Genomic DNA, 18,512 nt, shown 5'->3' on the forward strand with positions numbered 1-18,512 from the left:
TGTCTAACTTCTCTCTAACAGTGTAGCTGGTACTAACTCAGGTTATCTCTACAGTTGATTCATTATCACAGAGCAAACTGTAGCCTATAACTTTTAAATTGTTATCATTTTGTTATATATTTCTGGTCTAATAATGCCTACATGTTTATTACACAGGCTACAGGCCGTCTGTCAGCTGGATAGTAAAGGTTCATATCTGTCATAAACACAAATACTCCCCAGAAATAATTGAAATGTCTGATATTATTCAACTTAATTGCTTTTTGGATCTGTTTTTCCTCACAATGTAAAATTTTAATCAATTTAATTTAACTGCTTACCTGTGTTGTTCTAACCAGAGAGATAATATATTTTAACCTTTAAATATCAAGAAGCTCATCACTTGTTGTTAATGCAAACATAACACTTTCTGTTGCTACTCCACAATAAAAGGCTTCCCACCTGCTTTTATTGTTGCCTTAGTCAACATTATCGCCTGCTAAGTCTTTGGGATGTAAAAGTACAGTAGGTTTACATAAACAAATTGACATTTATGTGTTTCTTGTCAATATTGCAGGGAGGAAAGATAAAAGAAGAACAGTTGAAAGAAGTTGCAGTACGAATCTGTGCATGTACCACACACTTAAGGCAGTTTGGGTGAACGTCACAACTCCAGCAGTTCACAAAGGTGAGACAGATCTCTTTCCTTTTCTGTCGAATGGATAATCATTATTGTTCCTGCTTCACAGACTCTGATCATGTTTGTCATGGGAGGCTATGGTGTATCTGAACTGTGTTAAGTACTAGTATGAAAGTACTCTAACAAAACAGCACAGTCATGACACTCTCACTGAATAAAGCACCCACTCAGTCCCATTGTGTTCGCTAGCAGTGGGGGGTAACGCACACTCACCCTCACTGTGAGGTCCACCAGTAAAACTGCTGCAAGGTCCCAGGTGCATTGTTTAATGGTGAGTAAATATTTCATGACATCATAGCAATCATGTCAGATGGCAGAGATGACGATCGTAAAATGCAGACTAGGCCTGAACAGAGAGATGAGTCAGCAGCCTCACTCTAAACAGGAGTCGTGTGTGTGTTGGTTACAAAATGAGAAAGTGTATCTGACTGTAATGAGAAAATATTTCGGGAGGGTATACTGTACATCAGCTGTTAGCTATTATCCAGTCCTTTCCTAAAGGAGAACGATCTTAAACATTTGTGTGTTTGTACAGCAAGTAGATAACAGAGAATATTTTGTTTATATTATATACTGAGGTTTGCTGCTTTTATCTGTGGTAATTCCAGGTAGATTGGGGAAGCATTTATCAACTGAAAATCTCCCTCAGATCAGCCATTAAAGTGGAAAAGTGCTGCCTCAGCTCAGCCCACTGTGGAGGAGAGAGGGGACTGAGCCTTCTAGATGACCTTGGGAAGTGGTGTAAACTGTGAGAGAATAGGAAAAGTACATGGTGCACGTCTGATGTTGAGGATTCATTATCAAGGAATGCCCTGAGACGCATTAAAGAGAGTATTCTAACACTTTGCCAAATAAGTTCAGATTCATGTAGATAAACAGCGGCCACTGAAGTTGGGGTTGGGGAATGCTTTTTGTTTCGGCTTCCCCTCCGGTGGTATTTAAAATGTGTTCTGCTTGTCCTTTCTGCTCAGTTAAATCTTTGCATATTAACTGTGTGTGTTATACCAAGTCTCTCCACCCCTCTGTAGGTAACTGTACTACTAGTCAGTTGACATTGGGGGGCAGTATTATATCTAGGATGGTGGAGTACAATCAGCACCTACACGCATGCAGTACATATATCCAAGTTTAGTTTACATAAAGACTTTTAGCGTGAACAACACCTTTTCCCTTTCTATAACCTTTTACATTCTTGATTTTGATAAGCTTTTATTACTGATGCCATTCTTTGTCCCATTTTTACTTATAATCATTATTAATACGGCCATTCAGAAAGACATAAAGTGAAATAAAGCACAAGGCATAGGCAGATTGGTTCAGAAAAAGAAAGTCATTATTTAAGGCACACCTTAATAGTTTGCAACTCCATCACATTTGAATACAATAAACAAACCGTGACAACTGAATGACAACAAAACCTCAATAGGAATGAAATTCACAGGTGTGGAACTATTACGTTCCCAGACTAAATGATTCTTTTAGATAGATGTTTGTGGAAAAATGGTATTACCTGGATCAAATGCTATGTGTCTATGATTATTTTACATGTTCACTTTTTGGAGGGGTTGAATTACCCACATCAGATGATTACCAATCACTAATCTGACGCAGTGAACTCTTATTATATCTGAACAAATTAAGATAATCATTCACAAATATTATTTAATCTGGGTTTACCCAGGATTAGTCCATCTGTTCAACTATCCCACTATATCATACAACATATACAGGAAACCACCTTTGGATCTGTAAAGTTACATCAATGACAACAACAACATCAACAACAGCAACAACAACAACAACACAAAGGTAAGTCAAAACATTGTATCAATTTTCAATAGAAAAGTGCCAACAGTAATGAATTGAATAGAGTGGAATATGTTTTAAATATAATTACAAGTATCATAGACTTGAAAGGATTGAGTCGTATTGCAGATAGATAAGATCAAGATCAATAGAATGTCTAAGCATTAGTAGAAATCACATTTACTTACTGATTGTGAAAAAGGGGTTTACTACCTACACTTGTAGTTTACGGGAACTAGCTATGTGCCATATCTATGGTATAAGGCATCCCTCTGTAAACTTCAGAGGCAGGTGTTGTTTCTTATGTTTTTAACCATGTCTACAGTAGTAGTACAGTGTGAATGAGGGATATTGCCTTGCCTGGTGTTTATTTGTTTCCTTCATTGTATTTTTTTTTTACTCTGAACATGAATAAATGTGAAAATCAATATTTTTTCCACTGTGTTGTCAGCTGGTGCTCAATTACTGTTGAATACAGTCTGCACAAGAATGTTGTTGCAGAATGTATTCTTCTATGGGAGCAATTAATTGCAAATTCAAATTTACAGACTTGTCTGGTGGCATGTTTATAATTGCTTGTATCCAACACAAAAGAGGAAGTACATTAAAAATGATTTGACAAAAACAAATTTCAAAGCAGACAGTAACTGAAAAAATGAATCTTATCTAGGACTCAGCTTAATCCTTGTCTATAAAACCATCCCTAAGGGAATAAGTAGTCACTCACAGCTTTAGATTTTTTTTGTTTCTCTGTGCATAAATGCTACAGTTGATGAAGAAGCATGTGCAAAGCAAGGTTCAGTGCAGAACATATAACATCTACCATATACCTTTTCTATGTTTTCATAGCTATAAACCTTTATTTAAAGACTCAGGTGGTCATTTGCAGATTGAGGCAAAGGTTAGTCCAAAATAAATCATCATCAGAAGGTTCACTTTCTTGGTGTGTCCCAAGCTTTCAACCACATCTGGTGGCCTTAACTGAGCAACATTTCCAAGGTCAAGAAAGGACCTTCAAGCTTAACCTTAAAACCATTGTTTGTTAACTGCATTTGATGTTTCTGTATTGACTCAGTGGTAACTTTAAGCATACACAAGTGAAGGAAACTTGCAGCATGTTTTGCCTATATCTGCAGGTGATGGCGCTGGGACATTGTACCAAATGTTGCAATCCTACCATCTTTGTTAGCTTGACTAGTAAAGCTAAGCATAATGACCACTACAACCATGTATCTGCTGCTATGATAAAGTGAGCCATTCACGCTCAAGCCTACAGTTCAGCTCTTTATTTTACATCTTAGAGGAATCTGTGGTTGCTGTCTTAAAAACAAAGGCCTCGTTTTACCTTAATAACCTCTCCATTTTGATGTTTTGTACTCTTAGTGTCAAGCTCAAATCTCAAGTCATGTAGATCACGTGGGACAAAGCCATCCATTTTTCAGTATATGTTGCCAGCCCAGCTCCTTAAGCCAATTCTTGTTAAGTCCATTTCCATGTGGCACTGGAGAACCATTGTTATATTTAAATAACTGTAATTAACCAGAAAAAATGCCTTGCTGAGATTAAATATCTTGAGAGTCCCACCAAGAGAGCAGGAACACATACCGCTTTCAGCCAAAGTTGACCACATCAGACTTTATTTCTGCAACAGCTGAGTAGGTGTGGCATTGTCTCCTTTTTGGCATGGGAGCGACTTCCTCTTAACTTCAGCACACTGCCCAGTGTAGAGCTTGAGCAGACCTTAGAGCACCAGAGTGATGTAAGGGAGCATGATATGAGTGACACTGCTGAGAGTCATTCTTCTCGGTGACAGGAAAGCGAAAAGCCTGGCTGCGGCTCCAGGGGTCCATTTCACTCCTGCGGTTCTGGAGCTCTTGGTAATATGTTTTTTGTGGGTGAACAGTGATGCACATTGCATTTGTGTTCGTATAGATGTAGTGGTGCAACATTGAATGCTGAATCTGAGTGCCTGTGCTGATAGAACAATAGGTGTCTGAGAGTAAATTGCTGATCTACAAGCTGTGGGCAGGTGCAGGTGATAAGGGAGTAAGTGGGGATCTCGGGTCATGAGACCTATCCTGATAAGTAGGCTGCCGGTTCAACATTGTTGTTCTGTCCATCCTCTATTGCCTTGTTCTTCTCACTCATGGACAGCTCAGAGGACTCCGAGTCCACCACTGCTTTCCTTGACCTGTTGAGTTAAGAACATCTTTTATTAACATTGAATTAATAATGACAGTGCACATTTTTTTTTCTCCACATTTATTCAGTCATTCTGCTTGTGTACCTTCCAGCTATGTGATGGCTAATAAATAGTATCAAAGCTCTTTTGTCATTTTACCTTTGCCTTAGCCATGTGATGGCCACAGTTCGTAACTAATGTCAGTGACATTTCATCATTTTAGCCTGATGTTCACCCTGTGATGGACAAAGTTAGCAGCTAATGTTATTGACATTTTATCATGTTTACTTAACCATCGCTTTAACAGGGCAAAATGTAGCAGCTAATGATACTTATATCATAATATCTAACTAAGTTTCTGAGTTTTGACCTGTGAAGGTGAAAAGAAGTAGCTAATGTTATTTGACCATTTTACCTTCATATTTGTCCTGTCGGCGCCTATGTTAGAAACTAATGTTTTTGACATTTTATCATTTTACCTCAAGCTTTGGTGACAAATGTAAGGCATTTTATTATTTTACCTTTCACATAGCCTTGTGATGGCCAAAGTTTGCCATTTTTACTGACGTGTTACCAGTTTACCTTAACATTTGACCTTCCTGTATATTATTAAGCCATGCTAGTGCCAAAATAATAAGTTTTGTTATTGTCAAAAGACATTTTACGTATCGAAGTTGATGTATTCCTTCTTAAAACAAATATTGCTTTGCACTGCTTAATTTTTTTAATTTGGGCTTTCTATCTCTTACTAGTTTGTTAGTTTGGCTGTCTTTCATTCTTTCCTCTTTGTGTGTTGATCACCACACCTTTACAAACACTGTGAATCACATTTCATATTACAATTTCTGCTTCAAACTTCATAGTTTCTTCTGATGTCAACTATATTTAGTACTTTTAAATTTCTTAAGTCCCAGACAATCTTTAAGACTGTTCTCCTCTCTCCATCGTCAAGTACAATCTTTCAGCCGAAGACTGGACAACCTTCTTAGCCTTTTACAAGAAGAGGTCCCATCTCACGCTATTTTACTCAAAATCTTAATCTTCCATAAGCTTCAGTATCTATTTGGTATGCCTTTTGTATCTACTCTAGAGAAGGCTAAGATAAATGAATGACTGATGGCTGTAATTGACCTTCATTTCCTGTAGTTTCATGTTGTAACATTATTATTCAGTTCTATTATTGTCTGGGCTCCCCCTTGCATGAGTAAATATCTCACCTGCTTTAACATTTACTTTTGCAAATCAATGGTGAATGTTATTCCTTGACTTGTCTTTAATTAAGTCAGTTTGGGAGTTACTTCCAGAAACATCTAATTCTCATATACAGTATATATGCAACATGGGGGACACTCTCTCTGCCAGTCGCTGTGTTTCTGCCTTAATCACACACCCACATGTATGGGCCAGATTTTCTGCCACAAATAGCCACATTATCGTCCTTTCTCACCATCCTACAAGCTTTCACCAGCCAGCAGGGAAAACTTTTTTTTAGTTCTGGCTACAGTCTACAAACTGCAGAACATTTTATTAACCATACACATAGTCAACCAAACAGTAGTCATTAAATATTGCGTAGAAGATTTTTACTTTAAAGAACATTAAATATTTAAGATTACGTCTTTATTTTGAAAAAGAAAAATTCTTTTTCGAACGTTTTTAGTTTCACAACACTGACAGTTGTGACGTTTCCTCAAAGTTAAACCTGCAATACCAATTATTTTACAACATGTGTATTATTGGTTGAAGACAATGGAAGGGCAGGTAATGGAGGTTCCTTACTTTTCTCTGTTGAAGACAATGAAGTCTCTCTGGACATTATCCAACCGCTGCTGCAACTGACCGTTCTGGAGGAGAGACAAACACAGAACAACTCAATCATCATCACTGCTGGCAATTCTGAAAAAGCAAGGTCATTAGTTATTATTGTTCCCAGCTACTGAATCAGAATCAATTACATTAAGCGTCATGAATTTGTTTTGGTGTCACTGGTTAGAGACATAAGAACTTACGATTTTGCGGCACTTGCTGGCTTACACACACACACACACAGTATAGTGCAAACTATTCAACAGACAGATGACTGTACACACTGCTTTCCTCATAACAGTTTCTTCTCCTTTTAATGAGATGCCAGAAGTAGATATTGACCTAACTTTAGAGGACACTTATGCTCTGATGTCTCCACCTGCTCCATGTACTCATACATATTTGGCCCACTTAATCAAGTGAGAACATCCGACTCTGTCATGCCAGGCTGTCTTCACACTGCTGTAGTGCCAAGACAAGTAGACAGGTGCTTTCTCACTCTCCCAAGGAGGCAGTGAGGAGAGAGATCATAGAGATACATCTTCATCATGACACTACTCAGTGCGTGTGTTTGTGACAGAGAGACAAACTAGCAGAGACACAAGAACACAAGAGAGATGAAATGAATAAATGCAGAAGAGCGTTCATTTGCTTGTGCAGATGACAATTTTAGAAGACCTACCAATATCACTATACACCTTACCCTAACCTAAAGGAAAAACGAATTACAAAATTAACACAACTAACTCCAAAACTGGCCACTTGGGACCTCCTTTCCTCTGCACACACAAGTATGAGTACATGCTGCTTCCCCACACACTCCTCCTGTCATATCGGCCCCAAAACTCAAATCTCAGGCTCCTGGAAGCCTCTTCAGGAGAGAAATGGCTGACTCCCTGCCCAGAGCTGTAAGCTACACAGCCCAGCAGAGAGGCTCTGTACAGGTGCTGTCACAGTGGGGGAGCAGCCATCGGAAGACCAAAAGTCATCAACTAAATTAGGGCAGGAAAATAGAGAGAGAGGAGAGGGAGTTGTGTATGTACATTTGAATAGTGAATGAAAATAAGAGCAGGTGCAGAGTGTGCATTGTGTAATAATTTTGCATGCGTGAGAAGCAGGTCTGTGATTAGCATAATATGTTAATTGCAAATGAAAAAGAAAGACAGTTTCTTTTCCTGTGGGCTTCTGGTTAAGGGACCCTGTCACAGCAGGGCCTCAGAGGAAAATGGCAAACTCACATGGACACAGATGGAACATAAGTACATACCACAATGTGGGCGATGTGGACCACCAAAAGGACAAAGAAACACAACAGGCAGACAGAGACAGAGGAGGAATACTGTGCATGGTTTGTCAAACATCAGTGATAGATGTGATACATAAGAGATGTGACAGATGAGACACAAGGTATGATATAGTGTCTCTCTGTTGATGTCATAATGACTTATTCTTAGATCTAAAGGCATGACAGAACCAGACGATAGATACGTCACCTTTGTATGACCTCTCCCCATATACCAGTTCATTCATAAAGCTCAAACCAGGAAAATACTTTATTTACAGCAATGGCATTGGTCATCAGTTGCTGCACTGCTGAAAGACTTGAAATGGAGCTTCTCTCCACTGCAGTCAGGGTTCAGTGCATGTTTGACTTTACTAAATAAGCTAGAGATTTCAACCTTCATGCAAGCTAAACTTTGGAGGTTCTTATGCTAGTGATTTAGAGGCATATTTTGTAAATGGCCCGACTCTTGCTGTTGACTTTTATCTTATGTCTCCTCCTCTGTCCCCTATCTGTTTTAACTGGTATCTTGTTATACAGTTTTCTTTTCAAAACATCTATGACCCCATTTACACTTTCAATTCAATTCAAGTGTCCCAAATCTGGCTAAAATGATGCTTTAATTTACACTTAGCCACAAATATGTGTCAAATCTGTTTGTATCCATCTTGGTTTCCCAAAACTACATGTAAATCAGGGTAAGCCCTTCTCCAATCCAAAGCATTGTGTTAATGCTAAGGAACTAAGGATGTAAGGAGAGGAAATAAGGAAGGGAATATGGAAAGAAGGAAAGCTTGCTGGAAATGATATTCATGCATGATGCTAAAAGAAGCCTCAGGCCTCACAGAGCGAACATAAGATTTTTTTTAACTTTAGACACTTTACCACTTGTTTCTCTCTCTGTCTCTTCCTCTCTCTCTTTATTTGATGCTTTTAAAAAGACAGTTCAGAAGCTAATTGCTCCAACTGCTGGATTAAACTTTCCATTTAATAAGACAAACCAACAGGGAGTGCTCTGCTGGACGAGAGCCCAACAGGGACGTTTCTCAACGTCCTTATCTGGGCTCACTGTGTTTCTGTCTGAGGCGGGGGACAGCTTTTGTTGGACTGCTAATGTGTAGTGTGGTTGAAGTAGGAATTATGTAACATTTAAACAATCTACAATAAATTCATTAATACCCCAATAATTTAAAAGAATTGCCGATTCTTAACGTGAGGACAAGTGGACAAAAATAATGGAAATTATTGTCTCATTTCCCACACTGTATTGTTTTTAAATTCTACCACACAAATACATGACTCATCAGACCTGTGCTGACCTGTACTATTGTTAAACACATATAATATTTTACAATAAGGTTTTACCCCATGGCAATAATGAAGAATGTTTAGGGGGATTACTTTGAACAGTTCAGACACATATTTTATGTCAACATTTTCAGCTGGGCCTGCTATTGTTGTAAAAATCTATGCGGAACAAGTTCTACTTTTTGTTTGACTTCTTCTGATGATATTCCTGCATTCAGAACTAAACTGGAGACACGCTCTGACTCTGCACTTTCAATTAGTGGCACACATGGAGCTGTATCCCCAGATACATGCAGCTCTCTGTCTCTTCCAGTGGCCCACTGATTTACCTGACTCTAATACTAATTAAGTGATTTTCCAAATCTTCTATGCAGCTTCTCTTTGCTTGGCAGCAAGCACACATACATTTTCATCAAAGCCACTTGGGGGCAGTGGTAAGGAGTTATGTCAAAAACATTAACACAACATCACCTTCTACGATGATATGGCGAACTAAGCAAACAGTTGCTTTATTTGCACTCCCAGCGTTTATGGACCAACATTGTTATTCATTTGGAGTCATATTTCTGGCTACCTGGTGAAAGCCCAATAATCACTCTCTGAAACTTGAATACTTTTTGATTTATTATGGTAGTCATAACTGCTCTAAACTGATCTGGAATTCAGTTCTTAGCAACATTTAAAAGTATTTGTGCTAGTGCTAATCCTAACTTTAACTTGAGACTTGAAAAAAGCACAAATGCTGTGTTACAAAATCCAAACCCTCTATTGTCAACACTCTTATTACAATAGGGTCATTGAGATGGAGATACAGATGTACTCCATCCACACACACATACATACACAGATAGGCACTATAACCCCTCTACACTTTGTCCCTCTGTACTTTTGTTATTTGAAACAGTGAACATTATCGAAATAAATTCTTTAAGACAGGTTTCCACTGTAGTTCATACGTGCCGTAAATAATAAACTTGAATGACATCTCTGAGAGAGATGTGTGTGCGTGATGGGAGTCTGCCAATTTACATTGTTCTCACAGCACGAGTCCAATTTTCTGCTGTATTTTATCTGTGATTTAATTGAGCTAATTTTATGCTATGTTATGAGTGTAGCTGCGACAGGGAGGCAGAGGCAGAGAGATAAAAGAGGAGCTTTGGGGAGTCTGAGGACAAGGGAGGAGAAATAGGGTTGGATAGGAGAAGAGGAAAATGGGGGGAAAAGAGGAGGAATATGCAAAAAGAATACAGAGCAGCCCCAGGGTAATGAGTAAGAAGCTGGCTAGGACAGGCATTAGGGCAACCAGCTTACTTCATTCAATATTGATCTGCTATGCTTTAGAAATGCTGCACAGAGTGTCCTCCTCTCTCCTTCTCAAACACACACACACACACACACACACACACACACACACACACACACACACATCAAACACTCACTTTCGTCCTTAGCCTCTTTCTTACATGCATCCATCACAAGTGTCCCCACAGGTCTTTGTAAATGGATATGGCAACACAAACTGATATTTATAGACAGTAAAGTGATTATTCTCCCCAACAGACAGAACAGTGCATGCTTCTGTATATGACTACTTAAAATTAATAATATGCACGTTAAACAAATCACTTTGAAAGAAAGGTGAAAAGTTTCATATTGAATGTTACAGTTTTATGGTGTGGTTTATAAGCATTTTTGGCTGCTGAGGGGTGAAGGAGTGGCGTTTAAGTGATTAGCTGGGTACCATTCACTGTTTTGAATATAAACAGTGACTTAAACACACAAACCATTATGTATGGTTATATATAACAAGACAGGAACTAACGGTAAGATGCCAGAATAGGATCAGTTTGGCATTCAGAACAAGCTACAGACAACAGGAGATACATGCAAGGCTAATTACAGAACAGAGCATCTTAAAATAAGATGTGGTGATTTAAAGGCGGGTGTGAATGGCGCTCTCCAGGTTTGCCAGGAAAAATAAGACTTCAATTTTGAAAACAATTCTTTGCCAAGAGCTAGATTTTCTAGACTTTACATTTCTTTATGTAATCTTCTGTTTTTGAGCTCTACATTTTCATGTGAAAGAGCATGCATTAATCATATATTGTATAAATGATACCAGAATGAATAAGGTGATTTAATTAGGAAATGCAAGGCACTAGAGTACAAACTCATTTCATTGACTTAATATTAGTTTCCCTTTCCCTTCCCATCTTACTCCATAAACATAACGAATGTTTCCCTGAAAGGCTACTATCATTATTTCATTAGAATAGGGGACTTTTGTCCGTATGGGCCAAGGTGTGACGAATGTTGTCTGGCTGCACACAGTGAGATATCACTGATATATACACATAGGCAGGTCTCCACAAGCAGCTGTCAGCTTTCATAAAACATGGCGCACTTCGGGCCAGCTCTGACTTCTTATTGCAAGCTGGCAAGGTATGCGCTCCAGTCTAGACCACACAAATTGCTTCACTTCTATTAGAAAAGAGTCCCATAAACTGTTCTGAAGTGCCAAAGAGTGGGAGAGGGTCCAAACTTACTGACTTTGTAATGGCATAGGTTGTATGTGTGTGTGTGTGCATGGCAAGTTTCAATGGTGTGGTGCAATGTTGTTGGATAGTGACCAGACCCAACACACACTACTGCACTATTGTTGGCGAAAGGACACAAATTCAATCATGACCTATTTGATTTTAGTTAGTGTTCACTGTCGGATCTCTCTGAGCTTTTACCGTCTCAATGGAAAAATCTGAAGGTTCAGAATTAGACAGAAGCCTAGAATTCAGTGTGGCACTTCCCTGTTGTACCAATCGACTCCTGTACTGTAAATACATTTCCTCTGATAAACAGACATGACTACCTGCTTTAAAGGTGCATTACTAAAATCTCTCTTGTAGCAGGAAAATTTTTTAGTGATGAAAGCTGGCTTCAGTCTTCAATGTAGGAATAGTAATTCTACCATTTACTGTATTTCTTACACATTGATATAGCAGTGGAGAATGGCTATTGACTCAGGACAGGTAGTGACATTAGTTCTTTGACCTCTAGGGTCACATGCCTCAGAAGTAAGTTTGTGCCGATAAGTCATTTAGGGAGAGGAGTGGAATGGAAATGTCAAATACAGTAGAGTGGTATATATCTGTCAGCGGCCAGTTGTGACAAATTTTCCATCTGGAAATGAAGACGCAGATTTTATTGTCAAAATTAATATTACAAAAACGTTCTCCACATGTAAATGAAAACTTGTTTGCACATCAAATATTGACAGTAAATATTAACAACAAAATCTGCCATAAGAACAAGTTGATGAGATGAGATGAGTTGTTGCAGGACGACAACGGTGGAAACGTGAGTGAGTCAGTAAGGTCTACCTATGTAGGGATCCTTTCCATAATGTTGTCAGACACTTAGAATAACTATCTGAGCTTGTCACTGGAAAAAACAAATACTTTTACTGGACGTATTTTTGACGGGTGCAATTGCCCCCAAGTATCACGTTGCAGCCATTGCAGCTGGTCTTGCAGCTGCCGGCTGAGGCAATCTACTGGACCAATTCCAAAACTTTTTGTACCTATTTGTCATTAGTTTGTAAAAAAAAAAAATAGGCCCAGGTTTAAAAATACGTGAATTAGACTTTAAGATGCAAGTAAATGCTAATGACTTTAGGTCTTTTGAGCTACAGTTAGCCCTGAAACAGAAATGACTGCAGTGATCAGGTGCCCACTGCTGCACTGGACCAAAAATAAAATCACTGCTGCCGAAACGCTTTCACTATCACTGTGTTTATGAGTGTGTAATGTGTGTATATGTGTGTGTTCCTCCCACGTCTCACTTGACCGGGTGATCGAATTAACCTTTCAGTGCTTTCCTCTTCGTTTTGTATAAACACTCAGAGGACAACCGCTGATTTATGTGGACAGAGTGAAAGACTGAAAAAGGAGAGCTGAGGTGATTGCATTCTTTGCCTTTCCCGTATTTGCAGCAGGCTACTGGCCCATTTATTCTGATGAAGGTGAGGGAGGACAGAGCTCTAAAATATGTCCTCAACATCCTTAATGGCACACCAGACACATTTAAAAGACAAACTAAGGAGCAACTTATCACGTGTAACTGGACCAAATGGAACCAGCGGTCAGTTTTCTTAATATGAATAATAAAGAGCACTGAGAAGGCAGAGACACATTTAAGAGGCATGTGTAATGCACTGAGGACAGGATTAACCAACCTAAAGTTGAGTGGACATTTATATTTAAACATACTTATTTAAGGGAACACTGGTAGTGGAAAAAAATGCATAGCGTCTAAATTATAGATGATCTTTAAATGTGATTTGATAAAAATCAAACCAATTTTCCACTGTCTCTTGTATTTCTTTCAGTATTTCTCTGCTATTATATAACGGTAGCTGTCAAATTTTGGAACAAGCTCTTTTCATCCTTTTTGTGTGATGTGTAAATATTGTTTCTGGTTGAAAGCCTTACCTGTGGGGACCCATCAGATCCCTGGTCCCTGGTTTTTCTAGCAAGCCTTTTCTTCTTCTTGTGAAGCGGTTTGGACTCCAGGATCATTTCCTCCAGCTCAAATGTAGGGTCACAGTTTAGTCTCCGCCTCTATAGAGACACAGACACATGTTTGAAATAAACAACAACAAAAAAACAGATCCACTGGTTCAAATATTACATCTTATTAATGATTAAAACCCTGGGACATAACCTAAATGCCAAGTCTACACTTAAAATTAATAATCTGCCTCTATTCTCATGATTATGACTTTGGCAACACATAGTCAGTCTTTGTAAAGTGTATTTGCACTGTACTTGAGATTACTTGTAAATGAGTCAGCATGGACTATATGTTACTGTAATGTGTAATTTTTCTTTGGAATAATGTTGAAGCATAAGGATCTCCAGGTGTGACAAAGAGAAAAACTCTGACGTGTGTGAACCACAGAACTTTTTTCTTGGTAAAGTCAACAAATTTAAGTGCTTTCATGAACTGTGTATTGCTTACTATTATGTTATAGTGGTGTACACAAAACATATGCTTATGTATGCTCCTTTGCACATGTTGGAAATTTGACTTTAAGATCAAAACATAAAAATCTGAATCCAGCCCCACCAAATGTCTGACATCTTTGATGTGTCGTACTACACAATATAATATTTTACGATGTGATACAGAATGCTTTTATTCTACAGGAAAGATCCAGGCTCAAATGGCAGCAAGCTACTAAAGACAAAGCAGACTGAATGCTGGGAAGTTAAGAAACAAAACACAAGGGCTGAGTTCACTCTGAGTCTATAAGGGACTAAAGACAAGAGGATAGGCCTATAATTAGATAGAGAGACACTGTCAATTCCCCATCGATCCTTTGTGTTTTTCCTCTGCTGTGCCAGCCTGGCCACTGGGGATTCACATGCTGCTCTGCAGTCGCTATAGACTTAGAATTAGACAAAGTCATTCAGTCATCTATTCACTTGCTTCAGTCATTATTCTGCATGTATTCAACTCTGGCATTAGCAGAGACAGTTACTGTCACTTTTCTGCCTCACTAAAACAATATTGGATAGTAGTTTTTGTATTGCTTGATCATTGTGTTGGTGTGACTGACTGACAAAGACAACTATAATCATTATTAGAGTAAGTAAAGTCATTTTGTCCTCTGTCCAAAAATCCCCTTGTTCCAGTGTCTGAATTTTGAGAAGTTGCTGCTTTTTTTGTCTTATGTGAGAGTAAACTGAATATCTTCTGGTTTTGGACTGTAGGTTGGATAAAAGACATTTGAAGACGTGACCTTGGCCTTAAGGAAATTATGATGGGCACTTTTCACTGTGATGATTGGCAGATTAATCGTTTATAAGTATAACGGTTCGTTGCAGCCCTGATTATTATATCTGAATGTATAGATCATATCTGTGCCCATAATGCACTTTGATGCAATTTGATTAAAGCACTTGAATGACAAGTATTGTTAATTCTAACCTTTTCTAATTGCAGTTGTGTGAGTCAAATGAACTGTTACTGCTTGTAACTAGGTACAGTAAATCAATGCAACTACTGTAAAAGCCTGAGACTACAGAGAGAGCACTGCACATCAGTTTGCCAACCAAGCAGCTTCATTTCCTGACTAGTGATATTATTACATCTTCACCCAAGTCGTTTGTTTTGCTGGTCTGTATCTAAGAGGCATGCACACACGTGTGCTGCTTTGTCTTATTCAGTCCACCCACTCAGTGGGAGATCTAGCTCAGCCCAGCAGGGGGTGGTGTCTACAGCTCAACTAGAAAAAGATTAGATTAAGGGTGGGTAGTTCTGGCTACATCTTTTTTTCCCCTGCATCTTTCGGGGAAATACTGGTATGGGAATATGTATGGGAGGAGGGGTTTCAGGGATGGATGGTATTTGTATTCTGAAATTTGAATCAAGAGCAAATTATTGCTATCATACTTTGACAAAGATATAACCATTTGTCATTTTGTTTTTAAAGCATTTGACAGTGCTGTGTTTTTATGCCAATTTTTAGGGAGGATTTGATTTGAGGAAATGTGGTGGATCTGACTAGCAACACAATATAGCAGGAAAATGTCAGAAAAAACATTCTATTTTATTCTATTCTATTCAGATGTGAGCATTTTTATTGGGTAGCATACTATGTAGCATACAGTGCTGTGTTTAGTTCTGATACTCACATTGGGAATAAAGCCTGGAGGAAGCTGTTTGCTGAGCACAGCGTCCCAGTTGACATCTGACATGTAGCCCAGATCCTGTAGCTCTGCTAGACAGGAAATGCGCGTCTGGACATCTATGCACAGCAACTGAAGGAGACAAAAGGATTAGAGTAAGAACAATTGTCCATGGGGAGGGATGGCTGAAAAGTTAGAGGCAGAGTCCCACTGAGACATGAGCACATGTTTGCCCTAAAGGATATGTCTGAGAATGAGGATACGGGGACAAAAGGAGTTGAGGCTGGAAGATATTGAGGAGAGGATGGAGGGAGATAAAGAGTGACAGAAGGAGAGGAAAAGAAAACGAGACACATATAGGAAGCAAATAGTGATGAGGAGCATTCAAGTGAAGTGTGAAGGATGAAGGGCAAATATATTGAGCAATTCTCCCCTTACCTTTTCACTTTCTTTACGTCTCTCTCTCTCTCTCTCTCTCTCTCTCTCTCTCTCTCTCACACACACACACACACTCACTCTCCCTTTCTCTCCCACATGCACACACATTTACACATGCGACCTGAATGCCAATGAGGTACGAGGAGTCTGAGCACGAAGCAATGCAACAGTTTGACTGCAGTGGATTGCTGCCAAGACAAAATCCGAATGCTACAGCAACAGTGTGTGTCTGTTAGCTTTGCTTGTGGCTTAATTGTGATGAGAAGAATAGACTCTTGATAGTTAATTATGGATAGACTGTTAAGATGTAAGAATATGCTAATTACTAAATTATTGTAATTCAGGAGTGATATGAATAGTCTTATTTTTTTCAGTACCAAGGTATATGCTGCTCTGTGTTTTTGCACTGTTTGTGAGGTTGTGTTGACGTTGTACCTTAAATGTATTTACCTGTGTGATGTGTAACTTTAACATTGTGTGTCACCGTTCTTTGGCAGCAATACAGTTTCCTCTTTTTGAATACTGATCATATGATGATTATAATTCTAAAGCCGCACGGCAGGCTGCAAGATTTGCATGTATAAATAAACCGCTACTGTACAAATTATAGGGCTGCAACAAGGAAAGTGACCCCCTAATTAAGATTCTGTAGATGCACCTTGTTTTCCCAAATGCTGCTGTCAGGAATGTATAATTGTCTTCCCACAGGAAATATAGAATTCAAACCTCAGAGCAAAATCCAAACTATCTCCTACAGAGTAGCAATGGGGCCACTGATCGACCTCAAGTAGACTCACCAACATTACGTCTTTGCTTCAGTTAAGTATTCATGACAAGATCACACCAGTCAAATTGGTCAAAGTGCGCATAGTGTTTACACTTTACTGATGTCATTTTACATCAGCTTTGTTGCATTGGAGTTTAGTTTTTGCCACCAGGCATCACCAATGTGAGAAGTTGCTATGTGCAGGTTTAAATAAATGGCGACAGTACATTCTGGAGGTGTGGTGGACCTAATTCAAAGAAACACCTTTTGTACAATGTGACTGTCTCACCCACCCACATTCGAGAGAGGTTTGGCGTACACTGAAAATTCACGGGGAATAGTTACTTCAGATTCTGAGCGCTGGTAAATGGGCACTATTAGATGAAAGGCACGTAATGTCATTGTACACTGAAGATGTAACTTGTAAACAGTCAGCATCTGCCACTGTGAGTCCTCATGGGGAAAAACATTCAGTAGTACTGAAGGATAAAGAGAATAGAAGCAACATGAAGCTGTCTACCAAAAAATTACAGATCTGTCCAAGAAGTAGGGCCAGACAATATTAGAGTTACATGTCGGTCAGTGTAGCATTACTTCCTGTCAACATATACTCATATTCAATACATATGTGTCCAAGTTTTGCACGATATTTGTATTCCTCCCAGTATTTCACCTGTTCTTAGCCTGTTGGTTTTGTAAACGAGTATTGAGTAGTGAGTAACGAGTATTGCACTACTGACTGTTCCTGACTTAAAATTACAATAACCTGGGTGATAATTCACCAATGCAATACATATATATACATACATACACATTGTTATTGTATATATTTTATTTTTCACTTAAATACTGCAAATATATATATATTTCATTTTTTATATGTTATATTTTTACATACGTCTCATTTCTAGCTCTATGCTACTTCTTCTATTCTTGAATGGGAGCACCTGTAACGTGTCTAATTTCCCCTCGGGGATCAATAAAGTATTTCTGATTCTGATTCCGATGGTGATGGGGTTAGTATCATGTGAAAAGATGAGATAAATACCCTCTGCTCCTACAGTATACTGTGTATTATGCCACTCATTTACCTTTCTGAGAAGAGACTTCATCTCCAAAGACCAGGCTGCTGGGTAGCTGGGATGGACCTTGTGGAAGGTCTGAAGGATCTCATTAGCTGGTGTACTGGATCTCATCACATATGGTCTCTGAAAAGAAGAGAGAGTGGACACTAAGTTACAGGCAATGTGTATTCATAGTCATGCACTGCCTGGAGGAGTTTCTCTGATAAAGTATGTGTCTCAGTTTGTTCCACAGTTGGCCCTCTCTACTCTCTTTTGCTCTTCTCCTTGTGCTCACCTTCTGTGAACCCATTTCCAGCACTGATGAGGACAAATGATAGAGGAAACAGAGAATAAGGGGCTATTCTCAAAACACAACTTAACTTAAACTCTCTGCCTTTCAGTGTCAGAGGGCTTTCTGTTGGTCAGAAAACAAAGGAAAGCCTGTCAAGAGTTCTTCACACGAGTCCTTCTCCACCCTCTGGTCTTCGTCTG

At 38.9% G+C, this 18,512-nt stretch overlaps 1 protein-coding gene across 1 annotated transcript in view; it reads right to left on the minus strand.

The window, feature by feature from the left end:
* Positions 1 to 4,558: 4,558 nt before the first annotated feature.
* Positions 4,559 to 18,512, minus strand: part of stk32a (serine/threonine kinase 32A) — a 49,824-nt gene continuing 35,870 nt past the window's right edge. The window contains exons 6-10 of the mRNA XM_070917403.1: positions 18,048 to 18,164; positions 15,759 to 15,884; positions 13,551 to 13,679; positions 6,447 to 6,511; positions 4,559 to 4,676 (exon numbers count right to left, since the gene is read on the minus strand). Of these exons, the coding sequence (XP_070773504.1) occupies positions 4,559 to 4,676; positions 6,447 to 6,511; positions 13,551 to 13,679; positions 15,759 to 15,884; positions 18,048 to 18,164 (555 nt within the window). The remainder of the gene's footprint in view (positions 4,677 to 6,446; positions 6,512 to 13,550; positions 13,680 to 15,758; positions 15,885 to 18,047; positions 18,165 to 18,512) is intronic.

This window comes from Enoplosus armatus, chromosome 13 (genome assembly GCF_043641665.1).
Source record: "Enoplosus armatus isolate fEnoArm2 chromosome 13, fEnoArm2.hap1, whole genome shotgun sequence".
Taxonomy (NCBI): Eukaryota; Metazoa; Chordata; class Actinopteri; order Centrarchiformes; family Enoplosidae; genus Enoplosus; species Enoplosus armatus.